Source organism: Prunus avium, chromosome 1 (assembly GCF_965620075.1).
Source record: "Prunus avium chromosome 1, drPruAviu1.hap1.1, whole genome shotgun sequence".
Classification (NCBI taxonomy): Eukaryota; Viridiplantae; Streptophyta; class Magnoliopsida; order Rosales; family Rosaceae; genus Prunus; species Prunus avium.
Window position 1 is genome coordinate 58,230,831 of NC_142284.1, and position 18,560 is coordinate 58,249,390.

The window sequence follows — 18,560 nt, forward strand, 5'->3', positions numbered from 1 at the left end:
TCCAAAAAAAATAAAATAAAATTAATAATTGGGATTTAAACGAGTCGGCCCGTTGGAAAAATTGAGCCCATTCAATAATCCGTAGACCACTAGGCCTACTTTAAACGGCCCGGCACGGTCTGTCGGATACCTCTAGTCATAGGTTTGAATCAAAACTCAGCTGACAACTTCTTGTCCCATTCGTTGGATCCAATTATGCATATATAGAAAGCCCAATAAATCAATAACTAGAAGAGCTTTCTCAATAAGCACATCTATTCCAATATGAGCATAAAAACCGCAAGCATCTAGTGTTTCTCTTAGTTTATCCAATGCTCTGTTCCATGTACTTTGATCTCTTTCATGCAACTAACAATGAGACTTTTTCATCTCGACGACCATGTCATCTTGGTAATTTTTTGCCTTACTTTTCAACAAATTACGTCTCATTTTACATATCACACATTTCCTTTTCACTCTAATTCTCTCTTTATATACACAAGAACTATGTATGTTATTCTTTTTTATTTTTGTCACTATAAAAACTTCTCCCGTTGTGTGGAAGGTTTACTATCGGGTCTGGCTCGTGCCATACTCTAGTCGATCTGATCTGTTTGACAATATGACTCTACATGAAGTATTTTCAAATATTTTTGCCAAACATTTTCAGAAGTATTTATTTATTTTCAAAAGACGCTTTTAGCCATTTTAGAAGGGCTAAACTTCCGAATACCACATGATCTGTCACATTTGTCGAATTCAACATCCTCAATTATTTTTTTCAATCAATTTAGCCTTGGTACTAAATTTAAGTAGGGAAGATTTAACCCAAGAAAATCTTTAATAATTACATGTTTCTTTCTTAGATGGGCCGACTCAGGACCATGTTCTGATGGGCGGGTCTTCCAGGCCCGGCCTGGCCCATGGACGATTTCGTCAGTTAAACTCAGAAGCGACTTCTACTCACTCATCGATCGAACCAGAAAAAGAAAAACATAGAGTCCGTACAGCAATGGTGAAAGCAGTGGTCGGAGAAGAAACCCAGCTCAAATTAGCTGAGGATCGCCTCGAGCAATCCTCTACGCCTGCCCAGGTTCTTTCTCTCTCTCTCTCTCTCTCTCTCTCTCTCACTCACAAAGAGAGAAACATGGCTGATTCTGAGTTTTACGGTTTTTGTTTGCTATGCAAATTCAGATGGGTCTCCTCATAGGCAAGCTCAGCTCTTCTCTAGATCGAGGCTTCGTCTTCGATATCGTCCCAACCCCACCAAACGACGCCGGAGCGCCTGCTTGTTCCCTTGTCGAGCCCACCAAGGACGACAAGAGAAAGGGACCCAAGCCCAAATCTCAGTCCTCCGATTCCTCCTCTCTCTCCATTGACAAGGATTGGGTCGCAGAACATGCTCGCCAGGTCAATTACATATAAAAATGTTCCTGTATATGCGTAGTTATATTTGTATATTCCTACTTTATATTGTTTGTATCTATAAAATCTAATTTTGATATGGTTTCTGGGTCTTGTTCATTGTGCTTGTGTATGCATTTTATGGTATTTTAGGTGTCTAGAATGTTAGTGGGTGGCATGAAGGTGGTTGGCATTTACATCTGGGCAAGTGAAAGTGCATTTAAGAATTCCAACATTACGCTTTGCCAGGTATTCTTTTGGCCCTGAATTGGATTAATCTTGTTTGTTATATCTATGTTTTTTAGCAGAGTGTGATTTTGATTGCTGTATATCATGCTATTTTGGGACTGTGGCTTTACGAGCTTGCTTGTGTCGAGAAGGATGGATGGCTTTAAACGGGCAGTGCTCCACTTAGTGACAGAGAAAATATCTAGGAAGGAAAAATAAGAGATAGATTGGTGAATGCAGGATATCCATTTTTAACTTTTGACTGTTAGATTTTGATACATTCTATAAGGCCTATCAAGTAAAGCTGAATTTCATGAAATTAGGTCTAATACGACCATTGGCTTTAGTTGATGTGCCCTTTTCACTTTAAAAAACCTAATATAATATAGCCCTCATGGCCTTGTTAATTTGCATTGACCAAGGAGAACCTTGTCAGGTTCTCTGTAATGACACTTTACTTGCAAAGAATGGGTCAGGTATGATAAATACGGGACTGGTTATATTCATTTTAAACTTTAAAGTTATCCTATGCATATACTGGGAAAAAAGGACTTTTAATACATATTAATGGAAAAGGCCCTTTGCAGACTGTAATGGGAGTTGCCAAAGCAGCGCCCCTCTCAGAGAGTGATTGGGATGAGAGACTGCTTATTCACATCTGTTATAGTCCAAGGAGGTAACTTCCCTACCTGAATTCGATAATTGTTTATTGTCCCAATTATGCTCTCTTAGTTATTGTCAAAGGGTATTTGACTAAAGAGGCTATTTCTGTAGGTGGACATGTCGAAATTGTGCAGTTGCTTCAAACATTACATCAAGCAGCCTAAGGCCTTGTGATTTTAAAATGGGAAGGGTCCTAAATTCCCTTCAAAGATTTAGGTGCATGTACAATTTTGATATCAGGTACTGTCTGCTTTTCGTATTAAGAGAAAAAAAAAGGGAAATTGATATCTTAAAACTTTTCAAATATAATTTAATGTGACTTTTACATGCACTACAATTTAGGACCATCATTCTGTTTGAATTGAAGTTAAAGTAAACAATTATCTCAGTCCAAACGAAAGCAAACAATGATCTGATGATTCAACTATCAAGTATATCAATATCTAACAATGATGATACTGGAGCCCTCTTGAACCTTATAAACTAAGCTTCATATGTTATTCATTATTTTAGTTTATCTCTTATCCCTTATTATGTCACGTCCAAAGACAACACTGAAGTTGATCCCCGTTTCTTTCTGCCTGTCTGCTGCACTTTTATTTTTTTTGGCTTATTTTGAGGTTCTACCTGGGCCACTTAATAGAATATTATGCTCTCGTAGTACTGAAGGTCATATCCAATTTAATTATAGTATACTTTATTCCAGTACTAGCGCATAATGGTATTTAGGTTGTCTCATGGTAGTTATTCTTTCCCAGATTGCCCATATTTCACAAGAATTTATCAAATGTTCAAACTTTTAGTGAAGCTCTTCGTCAGGGAATTTCAGTTCATGCAAAAGATCTTAAAAGTGCAAAAGCTATGTATGATGGAAATTTGGTAAGTAGCTCATTGAGTTGTTGGTTTTTAAAATTACTGTACACCTTTTACGAATATGCAAAAGTGTCGTACCTGCTCATGCCTGTTAATGCTCCGGATGACCTCGAGTCTTGTTAGTGTTCTGGATGACCTTGAGTTTGTTATATGATATGTTGATGTCTCTGGCGCTACAATGGCTAAACATTTCTCTTAAAGTCCAAAATAGTTTTTTGAGTCTCCGTTGCATATGCAACTTGTTCTTTTCAACTTGGATGTCTTCTTTGCAAGTTGATAGAAGTATACTAATTCTATGTAGCTGATATCAGGAGTGTGCTGTAGAAAGTTACTTATAATATCTGAACACTGTAAGTGTTGCATATTAAGTAATTTTAGGTGTAGAAAGTTGATACAGCCCGTCATATGACAAGGATTGTTTGGTTTGTGCATCTCTAAATTATTTTTTTAAGCCAGGTTATAATCACTATTTACATCTATCAACAGATTAACTTACTCATAAGTAAACCTTTTACCACTTTGTGGATAAAAAAATTTCTGATGCGTGATAGTGCAGTTATGTTGACAGTCATGCTGTTGAGTCATATGCAATCAGTTACTTGTTCGCAAGATTTTGTGTTCATTGAAACTTTGATAGCTGATAGTTGTAACCCACATTATTGTTTTCAAAGGGTTTTTTTTTGGGTATCAATTTTACTGCTTACCTTTGTGAAGACATATAAATATGAGGAAATGTAACCATTTGCTAGCTGTAAGAAAATATTTACCTAAAAGCCTTGATCTTTGTCAGGTGTAATGGTGTACTTTAAGCCATAGATCCAACTTTTAAACCAAATGTTTAATTTTGTTTTTCCCCTTTATTTTCCACAATCAATAAGCATGGTTTTTAGGTTGACTCTTTTAACCTCAAGTTCTCATATGGTTTTCTCTGTCTTGAATACAACTTTAGGTTTTTAATAATGATCTTTGCACATCAGATGGTCTGCATGAAGTTGAACTGCTTTTACCATTTATGAAAGATACTGAAGGTGTGTTTATGCATCATTTAATTTTGGGAATATTTTGTTCATTTGTTCTTTTCTTTTCTTGAATTGCTTCTTCCATATTGAGTTTATATTCTAACATTCATCTATTGTGTAAAGCCTGCAGCCAAAAAGAAGCCGTTGGTGTTCTTGCTTTGAGTGGTTCTGTGTGTTCCTTTGCCTTTATAAATCCTAAAGAACCAATTTCACAAGCTGTTGCTGATATAAAGGTATACAATAGATAATCACTTTTAATCCTCCGTATCTTAGACCGAAAACTAATTATTAGTTTAGTTTCTAAAGGCTATTTGAATTCACATTTATCACTAGTTGACTGTACTTCATTGTCATTGGGCGTCATTGGGTGTGCATGCTTGTTTAGAAGTAAGATTCAGATAAGAATTGAATATCAAAGTTTGTGATATTGGTTGGATGTGATGCAGGGCAGCGGCTATAAGCTGCTGTCCAGCGACCTAAACATTCCAAAATACAGAGAATAGTAGGATAAAGCACTAGGATAAAAGTTGGAACGAAGATAAATGAGTTCTAGGGCAAAAATCCCAAAAAAAAACTTTACAGACTAAAGTCTGAAATTATATTCGTAAACAAAACTGAATACAAGAGTCTCTTAATCGCCTATTTATACTAGAGCACACCAGCCTAGCATTTCCTAGTTTATTAAGAAAACCTAATTGAAAAAGGAAATTTAAAACCAAATCCTAGTAAGAATAGGAAAACAAAAGAAGTAACTAATCATTTGAAGGAACTAGAATCCTGGCCCAATTGGCTAATGGGCCCAAGTACTCTTGGAGAGCCTTGTAGATGCTCCTGCATCAGGATGGAATATATAAAAGTCTTTATATAACATCTTAGATTAGCTCGTGGGTAGATTAAACCTAATTAAACTTATTCATATTGAGATGTCTTTACAAAAGAAAAAAATCTTGTTCATTTGATGTCATAAGATGTTTTGAACGCTTGAGCCAACCCTTAATGCTCTTTTATATTAAAAAATTAAAAAATTAATTTCTTATTTATATTTAACTTAATTCTGGTAAATAAGTAGTTTGGGTCAAATGTCCGAGTGGGAACTTGCCAATTTCATCATCAATCCATAACTTTATTGCAAGGATTTCCTAAGTAGGGTTGGGTACCGAAATCTATAATGCATATTGGTTCCAGAGTTCCAATAAACTTGGATGATACCACTGGGCCTGGACACATTGAGAGAAGCTGTAATGTACTAGATTTGAATTCCAATGTACCTGAACGCAATAGCTAGATCTGTCAATTTAAAACAATTGGCTGGATCTTGTGCATATTCTGGAAATCTCAGCATCTATTTAAGTAACTTTTTTCTATTATATGATGAAAAATTGTTTAACCTATGATCTCAAAGTTGTGTTATCTTGGATGGAACGTTTCACGTGGGGAAGCTGGTCACTAAGACTTCTGGTATTGTCTAGAATATTTATATGACTACTAAATGGTGTTGCGTGCTAATTATCGGCACAATGGCCTTGTTTTTAGATATTTTCATGCGATTGTGTTTACTATCTTAATTCCTTAGTGTGCTCATATTCTGTAAAATCATGAATTGATTTTATGTTTGTAGGATGACATTATCATGAGTCTGCAGAGTAGACTAGATATCATCTGTGATGAAGCAGATGGAGAGACAGGTCCAACTGAAACCGGTGGCCAGCAAGCGAGAGATGATACTGGTAGCCAGGAAGCAAGAGATGGGATATCCAGTGGAACACCTGTTTTTCAAGTTGTTCTTCAATCGTTCAGGTCTATTATGCCTGCTATGTTACTATTTTTCTAATGTTTTGATAAAACTAGAGGTTCGCTATGAATATGATGAATGATGATTGATTATGTGCCGATCTCTGCGTTTCCATAGTCCTTTTGTTATAATCCATGTTTTAAAGGCATGTTGTATGGTGGTTTAGATAAGCACGTTTCAAATTTGGTGGTTTAGATAAGCATGTCTCAAATTTGATTACATTTCAGCAATTTGGTTGAATATATTTTCTTTGAGTGAATAACTAAAGCAATTTGGTCATTAACTTCACCAACTTTTTGGTATATCGGAATGATTCTGTAAATATTATGGTGTTGCACAATGTGTTTCATTTCATCAGCTGCAGCATGATGACTGATTGATATCACGATACTAGTAACCTGTACTACAGGAGATATGCTGACCACCCCCTTTCCCATTTCCCCTCTTTCTCTCCCCTCTTTTCCCCCTCCCTTTTCATTATGTGGGTAGTTTCACTGGTAGCTACTTAAAGTTTTCTGTGAGGCCCTTTAGGCTACCAACTAAATCTTTGTCTGGAAATCTGCCACCTTTACTGCAAAATTTTATGAATCTCCTGTTGGAGATAAAATTGTATAAATTAAGGAATACTATCTTTCAAGATTATATATTAATATTCCCTGCAAGCTACTACTCATTGTTTCTTGCACCATCAGCTTATTCTATATTGTTAGTGGGTTTATATTTCTTTTCATCAAGCAGAAGGGTGAAATCTGAATCAAGATTTATGGCCAAAATTCTGTTAAACATCGGTGATTTTTTATGTCACATTGCTAAACATAAGTTGGCACACTGACCACATATGTTTGCATTTTAAAACAGAGAAACATGCAGTCTTTCACTTCCCCGAAGAGTCTTTGTTCCTTGGTTGGCGGGTACATTTGTGTGTGACTACCTACAACCATCTGAGACATTTGAGGTTTGTACTTATTACTTGATAACTGAGGTTTCTACTTCTAATAAAAGGAAAAAAAGAAGAACACCTACAAACAGAAAATTGGAAAATGCAAGGGTGTTGCACCCTTTTTGTTTGTAGTTCTGAATAGCTCTGTATTGGACAAGATTTTGAGCAACATGAGCTTTTCAGTTAATCTCTTTTCAGTTCAATGTCTTACTTGCTCTGACCTTGTGCTTTCCATCCTCCCTTAGGTTCTAAAAGATCGATGTGTCGAGTTGTTGTCTATGGAAGCTCCAACAGATGACTCAGCAATCTTGGAACCTGAAATAGAAGCCCCATCTACAGTCGCCAAATCTTTTTGGGATGTGGCGGTGCCTTTTTCCTCGGCATCTAGGTCCTGTTTGGAGAAGAGTGGACTCGACACGTTGAGGGGAGAAAGTATCCGAAAATCTATAGAGTCTAATGTCAACATCATGGCTGCTGTTTTATTCCTTCTCCTCTCTATCATTGTAGGATGCGTTCTCATATTTGTCAGGAGATCATAGTTCAAATGAAGCCTCGGTTGTCCAATCTGGGTAAACATTTTGTGGTCCTATAAAATCAATTAACTGTTTTCTGGATTTTCCCCTCTCCGTTTTGGGCAAAAAATATGCAGTTGAATTAGTTGTAATGAGGTTATAGTTTCACAAATGTGTACAGTATGCATTTTTACATTTTTGATATGGATATATCCAAACTTGAATGCCTTAAAAGTTACATTGAGGATGAACATTAATATGATAACGGGCTGAGTCCGTAACATTTTTCTTTTTTCATCCCAAACAATAAGAGAAGATATAAAAGGGGAAGAGACAAAGTGATTGAGATACGTGTTAATGAAAGTTGTGATATTTAGCATCTTTAAAATGCTTCTTCATAGCTATTTTCACTGGCTTCGCATTTATAGGACTCCAAAAAGATGAATCTTAATTGCCTAAAAAGACTATTCTCAACCAGCCCCTGAAATGACAACTATCTAAAAGAATAAAAAAGAAAGTTGCTGCCTTGGCTGTAACTTCCACATCTAAAATTATGTCAAGATTCTAATCATTCCATTGAAGAGATTACAACAGTACAGCCAATCTTGCATAAATAACAAGACAATTGAATTAAAGAAAGGGATTTGCAGTGTAACGAATCAAAGAATTGGTTTCATAGGCAAGAAACCAAAAGAATCTGTTGAAAATAAAAGACCCTACTCATTATATGTATGTACCAACACTCTTGGCTAATACAAGAAATGGAGGAGCCCGTTTGTCCACTTTGGCTACTGCTACAGGTGCTTGCACCATGTTCACATTGCTGAACTTTAGTTTTGTCGTGCTAACCTTAACAAGCGCAAAGCGAAGTTGGGATTTATGACTCATTGACCAGAGCTGCACTATCTCATTGTGACCAGAACGTAGCTTCAACTCAGTCTGATCCTTTTCGCTAAGAAAATCCTCTCTAACCTGCTTCATCGGTATGGAAAACTATTGGTTATTGTCAGCCACATCAGTATCAAAAAGTTCCTTCTCGATTACCAATTTGAGGTCTCCACCACCACTGCGACTAATCATGTTTTTCATGTCTTGAGGCATCTTTGGTTTCGGTGATGATGGTAACTTCAAATTTGCACTACTTTGCACATGAACCAGCTTTTGTTTCTTTTGCACTAATGCTTCATTGTTGTAGTCTTGATGATCACTCCCAGAATGAGAAGAAAGCCTCTTCCTTTTCATATTCATACAACTTACACTTTTGACAGAATCATGAGAAGCATGTGGCAAAAATCTTCTTTGAGTCCTCATACTTGACCTCTTCTTCTTGGGTATGTTAATGTCACTGAAGGGGAATGTTCTCAACTCTGACATTTTCTTTTTAGCACAGAAACTGATGAATTCTGCAATAACAGTTTTTTCGTCAAAAACCCACTTGGTTGTGAGTCCATTCCCACCCTCCAACTCCATCAATTGTTGGGTTGCAACTTCAGCCAACATATCCAAGGAAGAAGAAGAAGAAGATAATGATGATGAAGCCCTTTTGTTTATCTTCCTGACCATGTCCCTCTCAGGAACCAACCACCCATCAAATCCAATTCTAGACCCATGAAGTGGGTTGCCGCAGCAGCTTCTCACGGCCATGGCCATGGTCTTCTCAACGTATTACAGAAGATTCGAAGAATTTGAAATCGACCCATAATGAAAATCACCCTTCATATTTCCTTTCATTCCCAGATCCTAAAAGAACAAAAAGAACTTTCACCCAAAAAATAAGAACAGAGCAAAAACAGAACGCTTCAAATTCACAGAAATAAACCCCTACTCAGAATGAGAGAATGGGATTAGGGTTTCACAGATTTTCTTTCCTCAGTGAGTGAACTCAACTCAACTGGGTTTTCACTTTCACATTCACAGAGAGAGAGAGAGAGAGAGAGAGAGAGAGAGAGAGAGCGAATAAGTTTCCAAATTGTGATCGGAGAGAAATATATAAGGCGGTGTTTAAACCCAACTGTCAAATGGCACTCGCTCACTTCACTTCGTCGTATCTGTGTGTGATTCAAATTTTGAGATTAGAATTTTAGTAGCTTTGGCCCCAAGCAACTAAACTAACAACACAAGATTTTCCGACCCTTGGAGATCCCAACTGCAAGCGCGTTCACGCGGCTTTTAAGTTTTTTTTTTTTTTTTTTTTTGACATAAAAGTTTTGTCTTTCTTTAAACCATTTTGTTTTTATTTGTGCCCACCAGTTGAATGATTAATTGCCACATTCACATATTTATTTAAGTTTTATACATTTTCAGCATCGCCATAGCCACCGCATCACCATTTCTAATGTTCATTGATTTCTTTTTTAATTTCGGTTTTTATGTATTTACATTTTCATAGATTCAGGTATAAATTAGAATATTTTAACTGTATAGCCACACGGCTATACTATTTAAATGGAATATTTTAACAGTACAGCCGACCGGCTGTATTCTATAAATAGAATCAGTGTATCTTATAGCCGCGCGGCTACACTTCATAAATAGAATTGGTTTATAATATAGCCGCTCGGCTACACCGTATAATAGTGTATTTTAAAATTATAGCCGCACGGCTGTACTATTTAAATATAATATTTTGACAGTATAGCCGGTCGCCTATATTATAAATCGAATTATAAATTGAATTAGTTTATAGTACAGCCGCGCGACGATACCCCAAAAATAGAATATTTTAAATTATAACCGCGCGGCTAGACCCTGTAAATATTTTTTAAAGATACTACTTAATTACTAGAAATTAAAGTTTAAAAAAGATTATTGACCTAAAGATACAAAGTTCATATTTATTTTTTAAAAACCTCTCCCAACGACATTTCTTCGGTAGAGAGAAATTTCGCCAGGAGAGGTCTAAATCTCCGACATAGATCTGTGCCGACAAAAACCTTATAAATGTATAAGTTGATCAAAGTCTAACAAAACCCAGATTATCCGTCAGATGTAGAAGAAGACATTTCATACTGAAGCCCAAACAATAAGAGAAGGAAAAGGGGAGAGAAGTCATAAAGTGTTGGAGATGGTACTAATAAAAGATGTTTATCTTTAAAAAAAATACATGGAACTTCTAAAACCATCAATGATATTCAGGTTAACCCAATGTATCTGTAAGGCTCCAAAAACAAGAATCTTCAAATTGCCTAACAGAGCCAAGCAACCTTAAAAGAACTAAATTTCTGTCTCCCCTATAAAAATAACCAAGAAAAACATGAATCTCCACCAGCCCCTGAAAAATCAAGGCTTCAGAATATTCATATTAAGTGTGTGAGAATGTCCATCATCATGGGCTATATTTACTTGGAAGCACCCTTCTCTGATTGCTTCTCATCTGCAATGTCACTAGGAAGGTCAGGCCCCTGAGGAATTTTTCCAGGATAATTAGTTGTCGAAGAATCAGACCCCATCAAACTGCATAGAGGAGACAAAAGATTAAAATTCTGCATAAGCTAATATATGTTCTCAAGTTTTTGTTTACTACAAGCTCACCTCCTATCAACAATTACCACCGAGCGAAGCTCACAATTGGCAAAGCTGCATAAACAGAATTCCACTCTTAAGCTTAGTATTCATCCAAAAAACACAAAGAGAAAAGAAAAGGACTCATCCTCCTCCATGTAAAAACTAACGATCCTAAACATGAGGAACGCGTTTACACTAATATGATTATAAACATTTCCAGCGCAGAACAATGTAACAGAACTAGTAGCCTGATGGGCAAGTGTGCAACTGTTTAGTTAGCAAAAATAGTAGTTATGACCAGATACGGAGCACCACCAGATCTAGACATCACAATATGCAGGGAATAGTTACATCTAAAGGAAAATAAGGATACAGTTCCACCTATGAAGCATCAAACAAAAGAATAGAGTGGCTATTTCTAAATAACAAATATTAAAAAAAACGCAAAACACATTGAAGCAAATATTATTGTGTTTATTGATAGATTGAAGTAAATATCATTGAATTAACAAACATGAATATTCAGAATGTACAAGAACATTCTGAATAATTCTCACACATACAGACACCATACAGAATGTAATCAAGAACAGAGCTTGAAAATGCAGCAAAAAGCAGCTCAGTTATTTATCCTCGTAGTGTATTATTATCATAAAAGATTTCATGCTGTTGACTTAAAAGTAGGGATAAAAGAGCCACCATAACACTTACTGTGTGCATATTTCACTCTTTATCGATGGATGGCAATCATTTCCAAAAGCACTCAAGGTATGATACAAGAATCCACTGTGGGTAACAATTGCAATCTCCTTCTCTTTACGTGTCCACAACCTGGACAAATTGAAAGTGGGAAAAGAAAAATCAGTGAACACCTTTCCATATTGCCAATACAAGAACCAATGTCAAAAGAGTCGATGGCTGAAATCTATAATTCAAATCATTGACATGTAAGGTCACAAAATAGTATGATCTATTAGATTCATTGTAAAACTAAACAATTCCATCATCCCCCTTTTTAATTTCAGAAAGTGGTCAACCCTGAAAATGATAATGAAAAAAATGTATGCTATATGTGCAGAAGCTATGCAAGATTGAACCAAATGATTTCATCTACAAGGGGAAACCACAGTAAGCGGGGCATGCTAAGACAATTTGTTGCAATGATACTTGGATCAACATCTGCAGACATGAACTAATGGACATTTCCCAACAACTATAAATAAATTTGTGTAACAAATCAAGGTGCTTCAGGTGAAAAAACAGCGTGATGAGAATATCATAATACTTATAACTGAACTTGTAAGAAAACAACAGTTACAGCATGCTAGCAGCTCCTCAAAATCCATGTGGCATACCCAAAGCATAAACGACATGAAGAGATTATGCTGTAATACTAATATATAGATATTATGGCTTTGGACAAAAGAGTTCATGTTGTTCACCCCAATTTTGAGTTAAGTTTATAAATCATTCTAGTGTGCTCTGTGACATAGCCTTCTTTTCACCTTTTCTTTTCCTCAAAGATTCTTATACTGATCGTGAATAATAAAGAATGCAGTTACCAGAAATTTAGTGAAATGAATTAGGGTAATCACCAGTTCAAAAACTTCAGTCCCCTAGATGCCACTTCTTCATTCTTCTCTCTAATGTCAGGCGTCCACAGAATGTCATCCTCATTCTCTATCTAACCAAATGATAAACAAGAATATATTCCAATCAATCTAAGTTGAAGATTTGACAAGCAACCAAAAACAATAGCGACAAGAAAAATGGCGGGTATAGCTTTTCTCCACTTTTAAAAGTTACAATAAATCACTTGCCAGTGAAAAATCAATTGCAGGAAAAAGAGGCCGGTACTCGCTAACACTTCTTCTCTTGTCACATGGATGAACCCCCTGCAGAACAAGAGAAAATACACACATTTGAGTGCAACGTCCAGTTAAAACCCCTCTTACTCAATGATTAATGTGAAACTAGATAAATAAAATATGTTCAAAATAAACACTCAGAAGAGGTTTGTAATTTTAGGAGCAAAAGGGAGGCCTTCTCTGAGGTTTTAGACACATAGCAGGGTTGATCTGGGTATCAAAATTGTATAAAATCTAAAAGTAGGAAGGACAAGCGTATGACTGGTCCAAATAAAATAGACTACATGTAGATAACACCAAAAAGGATTTTGTTGTATAACTTACTACTAAAGGAAAACTATATGCACGTGTTGGTGAGGCCTTAATGGCATGGTATAGATTGAAAGCAACCAATATATTTGACCTTCACCCAGTTAAAAATTAAACCATTTGCAAAGAAAAAATAACTACTGAAATCAGGATTATCAATTTTCCTTCCCCTTAGCCTTGTTTTTCGCACAGAGGGAGAAACAATACCCAAACCAGGCTCTATCTCTCTGTGTGCTTTTGTGTACCTTCTACACAAAATTTACATAGCTGTTACTAGTTTTAACTTTGAACATGACGTACCAAATGTTCACGGCAAAGCTCAACTGCTATAAATGGTGGGCAGTTTAGACTTGAAATTGCAGGATGGTTACTGTTCCCTGCATTTGCAACCATTAGAGGAGGTACATCTATCCCGTCTGAGTATGCTCCACCCCCGAAGACACCCACTGCTGTTTGCATGGTCCTACATGACAATCATTGGTCAAAACAGGTTGCTTTTTCTTTTTTCAACTTCCACCAAGTGAAACATCCACTCTTTTTTGTCTGGTATGTAATGTGCAGTCTCCAAGAAATAAAAGTGCCTTGTAAAACAGAAAATGTTTTCAAGGAACATAGACCCAAGCAATCATTCATCCACTTATTCATGTACATAACTAAAATAATAACTCCTAAAGCAAAAATAAAAGTTTACTCTATTACATGAACCAAATAAATTTAATTTCTCTAGAAAGGGACTAGTTATCTTAGCAATTATCACTTTTTGAAAAGAGATACAACTAAAATCAGGACCATATATTCAGCAGCCACAAAAATTCAGGCATATGCAAATCACCTACATAAGAAAAGTTGTATTAAGGATAGCATCGACTTGAGTCTGTATGCAGTGAAGCAGATCTCACATCCTACCCATCTGGAGTTATTATAGAAGTCCCCATTCACAATTCTAGATTGTTAAACCTGACATATATGATAGAATTAACTGTTTATATGTTTCCTTTGGATGCATGTTCTTCACCTCCTCAAGTTTCTGAATTATTTCATCAGCACCTCATCATCTTAAGGTATATCTGATTTCAAATGTTCATAACAAAACTAAATACCACCTTGACAAATCACTCCCCACCCTATCACCCCTTCCCGTACCCCCTCCCCACAAAAATAAATAAAAATAAAAGGAACCCCACATTTAAAATTTTAAAAAAAAATTATAAAGGAAAACGTATAACTGTCAAGTACAAATTAAAAACTCTTATTGGCATATTAAAGGAGCAGCCCTCCAATCAACTGAAAAGGAAGTAATCCTTTATGAATCTAAGGTAGAAGCAAAAATGACATTTAGAATCAAGTAGTAAAGGAATAAAGGTGCGTAGCTTGTTCCCTCTTAAATTAGACTAATGCATAATGTCCCCTAGTTCTCATAAAATATGTCATATATTGCTATCGGTTACATATTTCACAAAACTAATGGGTTTGTCTGAGTTTGTGTATGAGATAATCAGTGCATATATTTTATCTCGAAACATCTATCCTAAATACCAAGCATCATCCAAGTTCACAATAAAAAAGAAAAAACCTAAACAAAACAAAATAAAGGGGAAATGATTCACCGAGAAATACACAATTTCAGAGTCATGATTAGGATCCATGCAGCAGTTGATCATAGAAACTGAGAAAAAAAATGGTATCTGAGAAGGAGATACCTTAACAAAGGAGATGTGATGACTAACTCAACTCTCTTAGAAAGTCCACATGCTTGAACATGCTTGTGCAGATTATCAACCTGTTATTAGGGCACAAAATCACTTTATGGAATTTGTTGATTTATTGGGAAAAAATAAAAAGGACATACAGCACCCAACATAAGGAAATTAAAGGAGAGAGAAATCTAATGCAAATCCTCCTTGTAAAATTGTTCTTACAGTGAAAAACGAAGAAAGTTCTTTGATGCCATGTTTGGTACACCATTAAACTAAACAGTCTGAATTCAGTGTTTTGCAGAACTCCAGGCTCTTAAGCAACCGGATTAAAACAATCAGGTAACTTAAGATCAGTAAACTCCACATAGGACTAAGTTGCACAAGAAACACATAAGCGCCCTTTTTTCTTGCAGCACCCTTTCTTTGGTGAGAATGACTATGCATTTTGATATATCTCAACATCACATTGACAAAAAATGTATTTCCAATAGCATATTTTATTATTATACATATTTATTATGAACTTTAATGATGGGTTTCAGGTTGAAATGGTCATTGTACCAGCAACAATTGGACAAATGGATTTTTTCCAGGACGTGTACCTACTATTGCATGGGTTCCTATCAGTGCATAAACGGAATGACATGATAAAGTAATGCTGGTGGCTTTGCATCAAGATAGTGGATCCAGTTTGATAATAAGTACAATTTCATGACTACTTTGGCTCTCAATAATCCAATTTGTACACTCTAATAGTTACTTTTGATGGGATGGCTATCCAATATTGGCTTTCTCTTTTCAGATACTGTCAAAATTTCAGAAAAACTTTATCCACTAACCAAGCTATTTTGTATTTTCGCTAATTTTGATTAGATGATTATGGATTTCTGAATATGAACCTAAGTTTTGTACTTGTCTTAACTTTCATTCATGGTTGCATAATGTACAATAATTTTTTCTCATCCAATAATCAATTTTCATCTCAAAAAATTTATTAATCAGTAAAAATATTAAATTTGTAGTTCAGTTTGGCCCCCTATTGGGTACAAAACCAAACCCAGTACAACATAACCAGATTCTTGATTCAGTTCAACAAAAAACTCACAACAATATAAAAAACAATACAGTAGTATATCGGTACAATCCACTTAAAAACGTTTGCTTGACATATACCAAACGAATGTGTAGAAAGTTCCAAAAAAAATTAACATATTCTGATTCTCTCATACCAAACATAAGTTCAACTGGACATTGTCATTAGTGATTACCTGATTCCAGCCAAGAGGGGTAAGATGTGCATCAAAAAGATCATAAGACATGTATGCGCTATGATCCTTTTCGCCTTCCACATTGTGAATCCCTTGTGCATGCCTTACCTGTATATATCATCACATGGTCAAAAATACCCAAATGCACTCTACAACCAGTATTAAGTAAAAAGAAGGAAAAATAAATGAAGGACCAGAGTTTGCAACAAACCAGGTGAAGAGTTTTAGAACGGTGCAGAGGGTAGAGACTTGGACCTGTAGTGGCATCCATATCTGCACCAATGAACCCCCACCCCAAAAACAGAAAAATAAATAAGAAGAAAAAAAAACTATACAGGGTAGAGTACGCGAGCATATCCAATGTATATACCAATACAGTACGATGAAAGAGACCTTCACATCTTCAGAAGAATATGGCCTAACAATTAACATTCGTGTTCAGGAGTCTAGAATAAAGGGCCCAACACCACAATAAAATACAATTATTTGGCTTTACAGCTAAAAAGATTTCACCTTTTTTGACTGTAAAGGATCTTATGGAGGAATAAACGGATACCCAATTGTGTTCACCACTCAATCATCAATAAATAAATCAATAAATAAATAACCAACAACAAAATCATACAAAACTTAAAACCCAGTTTGATTGATTGATTAGAGAGATGGATGGCAGATCAGAGCAGAGGCATGAAGTAAAGGAGATTAAGCAAACTTGCAAAAGAAAAAAACCAAGCATAATTGAATTTGCAGAAGATAAGAGATGAAGAAGAGAACTGCAAATAGGTGTTCCCTACCTGGTGGTGGTGGAGGAGAGGAGGAGAAACAAAGAATGGCAGAGCGCGGTGGTGAGAATCTTGGGAGCTTGGAAATGGGAGAGGGGACATAGAGGGGATTTTGTGAGATGGGAGGGGTATATATAGCAGAGATGGAAGTGGTCATGGTTGATGGCTTGGGTGAGAGCTAAACGTACGTATGTGTCAACTTGTGACTGCCTAGAGATACGTGAAGGCCGACTGACCAATGTTCCGTTGCACATGGCGCGTTTGAAGTCTCTGGTTCCAGGTCTTGTTGTAATTGTACTCGGATTTATTTTATTTATCTTATTTTATTTTTCTGATCCCGAAAAAAAAAAACCAAAAACTTGGAAGTTGGATGGAGGAGGGTTCGTTGTTTTTGGACCCTATAGAGGAATAGAGCATGGAGACAGAGACAGAGACAGAAGCAAGCCATATTTTGGCAGTTTTCTATTTATAAAATAATTGGCTTGTTATGATGCATCGGCTTCTGCTTGCGTCTTCTTGGCTCTTGCAGCTTTTGCTCCATCTCTTACAACTTACAAGTACTAGTACATAGGTGGTCCATGCCTGGCCCAGCTAATCAATATAGTCGAAGACCGTATGATCTCTTCCATTTAACGGTCTAGATTGAGTTATAAGCTTTTCTCCGAGTGAGGGCTATATCCCCAAAATCCAATCCATTTTTAAGAGTGGGCTATATAAAGGACTACCAAAAAAGAGAAGCTATACAAAGGGCCAATTCCTAAAATGAGGGCCACATGCGGCCCTTTGGTCAGCCCAGGCTAAAATATTGGATGGGGCCCAACTAATGTCACCTAGCTGTTAGGTGACGTCAACTAGCTTTTTATTTTTCTAAAAAATTCCTTTGTATAAATACATACCTCATTCTTACATAATTTCTCACAACATCTTCATCATTTTACATATTATTCTTCCTCAATTTCATCCTTTTACATAATTTCTCACAATCTCTTCATTCTTCTACAAGCTATCCTTCATCTTTTTTCATTTTTAAGTTGTTTTAGAACAATTAAAAAATCTAATCATAAATCTATAGGGCAAATCACGTGCCGACATGTGGATGTCAAAAATCATATCCCAAAATATTTTAAATAGGATATAAATAGTAGTTTAATTAAATTAACTAATAAATTTACATTATATACTAAAAACTATTAAAATATTAAATTTAGCTATTTGCTGTTGGAGACAGTTAAAATGTAGCTTGACACTATTTAGGGTTTAGGGTTAAAATGTAGCTTGACACTATTCCTTATAAAATCATTTTTTAGAAGGCTAAATGTAGCCCATAGCTAAATATAGCCATTCACACTTGGAGATGGCCTAACTTAACTCGATTAAAACAATAACCATGTATGAATCATGTTGACATAGCCACATAGGGGATTAATCAAGCCAAATTAACCAGTAGTATCACACCACGTGGATACTGACCCCACTCATAAATATGCCGACTAGGGTACACCTTCACAACCAACCATTGAATCAGACAGGCCGAACCATACACCTCGGCCTAGCTCAGAGTACAAGGCACTGACCACCCACCCACCTCGCCATAGAAAAGAGAGGTGCTTTGAAGTTAGGCTTGGGGAAATATTAGTTATAGGATTAGAAATTTAGCATTGGACTTAAAATAATTTTTTTAAAAAATAAAAAAATACACATTCTATCGAATCTGGTCCGGTC

The 18,560-nt window shown here is 36.0% G+C and overlaps 2 protein-coding genes across 3 annotated transcripts; one reads left to right on the forward strand and one right to left on the reverse strand.

Moving 5' to 3' along the window:
• Positions 1 to 911: 911 nt before the first annotated feature.
• Positions 912 to 7,705, forward strand: LOC110772104 (oxidoreductase, zinc-binding dehydrogenase family protein). Its single transcript, XM_021976500.2, has 11 exons — positions 912 to 1,072; positions 1,174 to 1,389; positions 1,537 to 1,632; positions 2,199 to 2,287; positions 2,386 to 2,514; positions 3,033 to 3,153; positions 4,097 to 4,175; positions 4,290 to 4,399; positions 5,785 to 5,963; positions 6,817 to 6,913; positions 7,144 to 7,705. The coding sequence occupies exons 1-11, from the start codon at positions 992 to 994 to the stop codon at positions 7,435 to 7,437; spliced, it is 1,491 nt and encodes a 496-aa protein (XP_021832192.2). The 5' UTR covers positions 912 to 991; the 3' UTR covers positions 7,438 to 7,705.
• A 2,749-nt stretch (positions 7,706 to 10,454) lies between these two features.
• On the reverse strand, positions 10,455 to 17,169 carry LOC110772082 (phosphoglycerate mutase-like protein 1). Of its 2 annotated transcripts, XM_088246912.1 has the most exons (11): positions 16,851 to 16,964; positions 16,427 to 16,474; positions 16,268 to 16,329; positions 16,057 to 16,164; positions 14,792 to 14,871; positions 13,392 to 13,554; positions 12,735 to 12,809; positions 12,510 to 12,598; positions 11,626 to 11,745; positions 10,942 to 10,986; positions 10,455 to 10,863 (listed from the first exon to the last, which is right to left on the reverse strand). In XM_088246912.1, exons 3-11 carry the CDS (start codon positions 16,325 to 16,327, stop codon positions 10,749 to 10,751), a joined length of 855 nt encoding a protein of 284 aa, XP_088103038.1. In that variant the 5' UTR covers positions 16,328 to 16,329; positions 16,427 to 16,474; positions 16,851 to 16,964; the 3' UTR covers positions 10,455 to 10,748. The 2 variants fall into 2 exon arrangements, with proteins under 2 accessions (XP_088103038.1, XP_021832156.2); XM_021976464.2 differs by lacking the exon at positions 16,427 to 16,474 and having other exon boundaries at positions 16,851 to 17,169.
• Between the last annotated feature and the right edge of the window lie 1,391 nt (positions 17,170 to 18,560).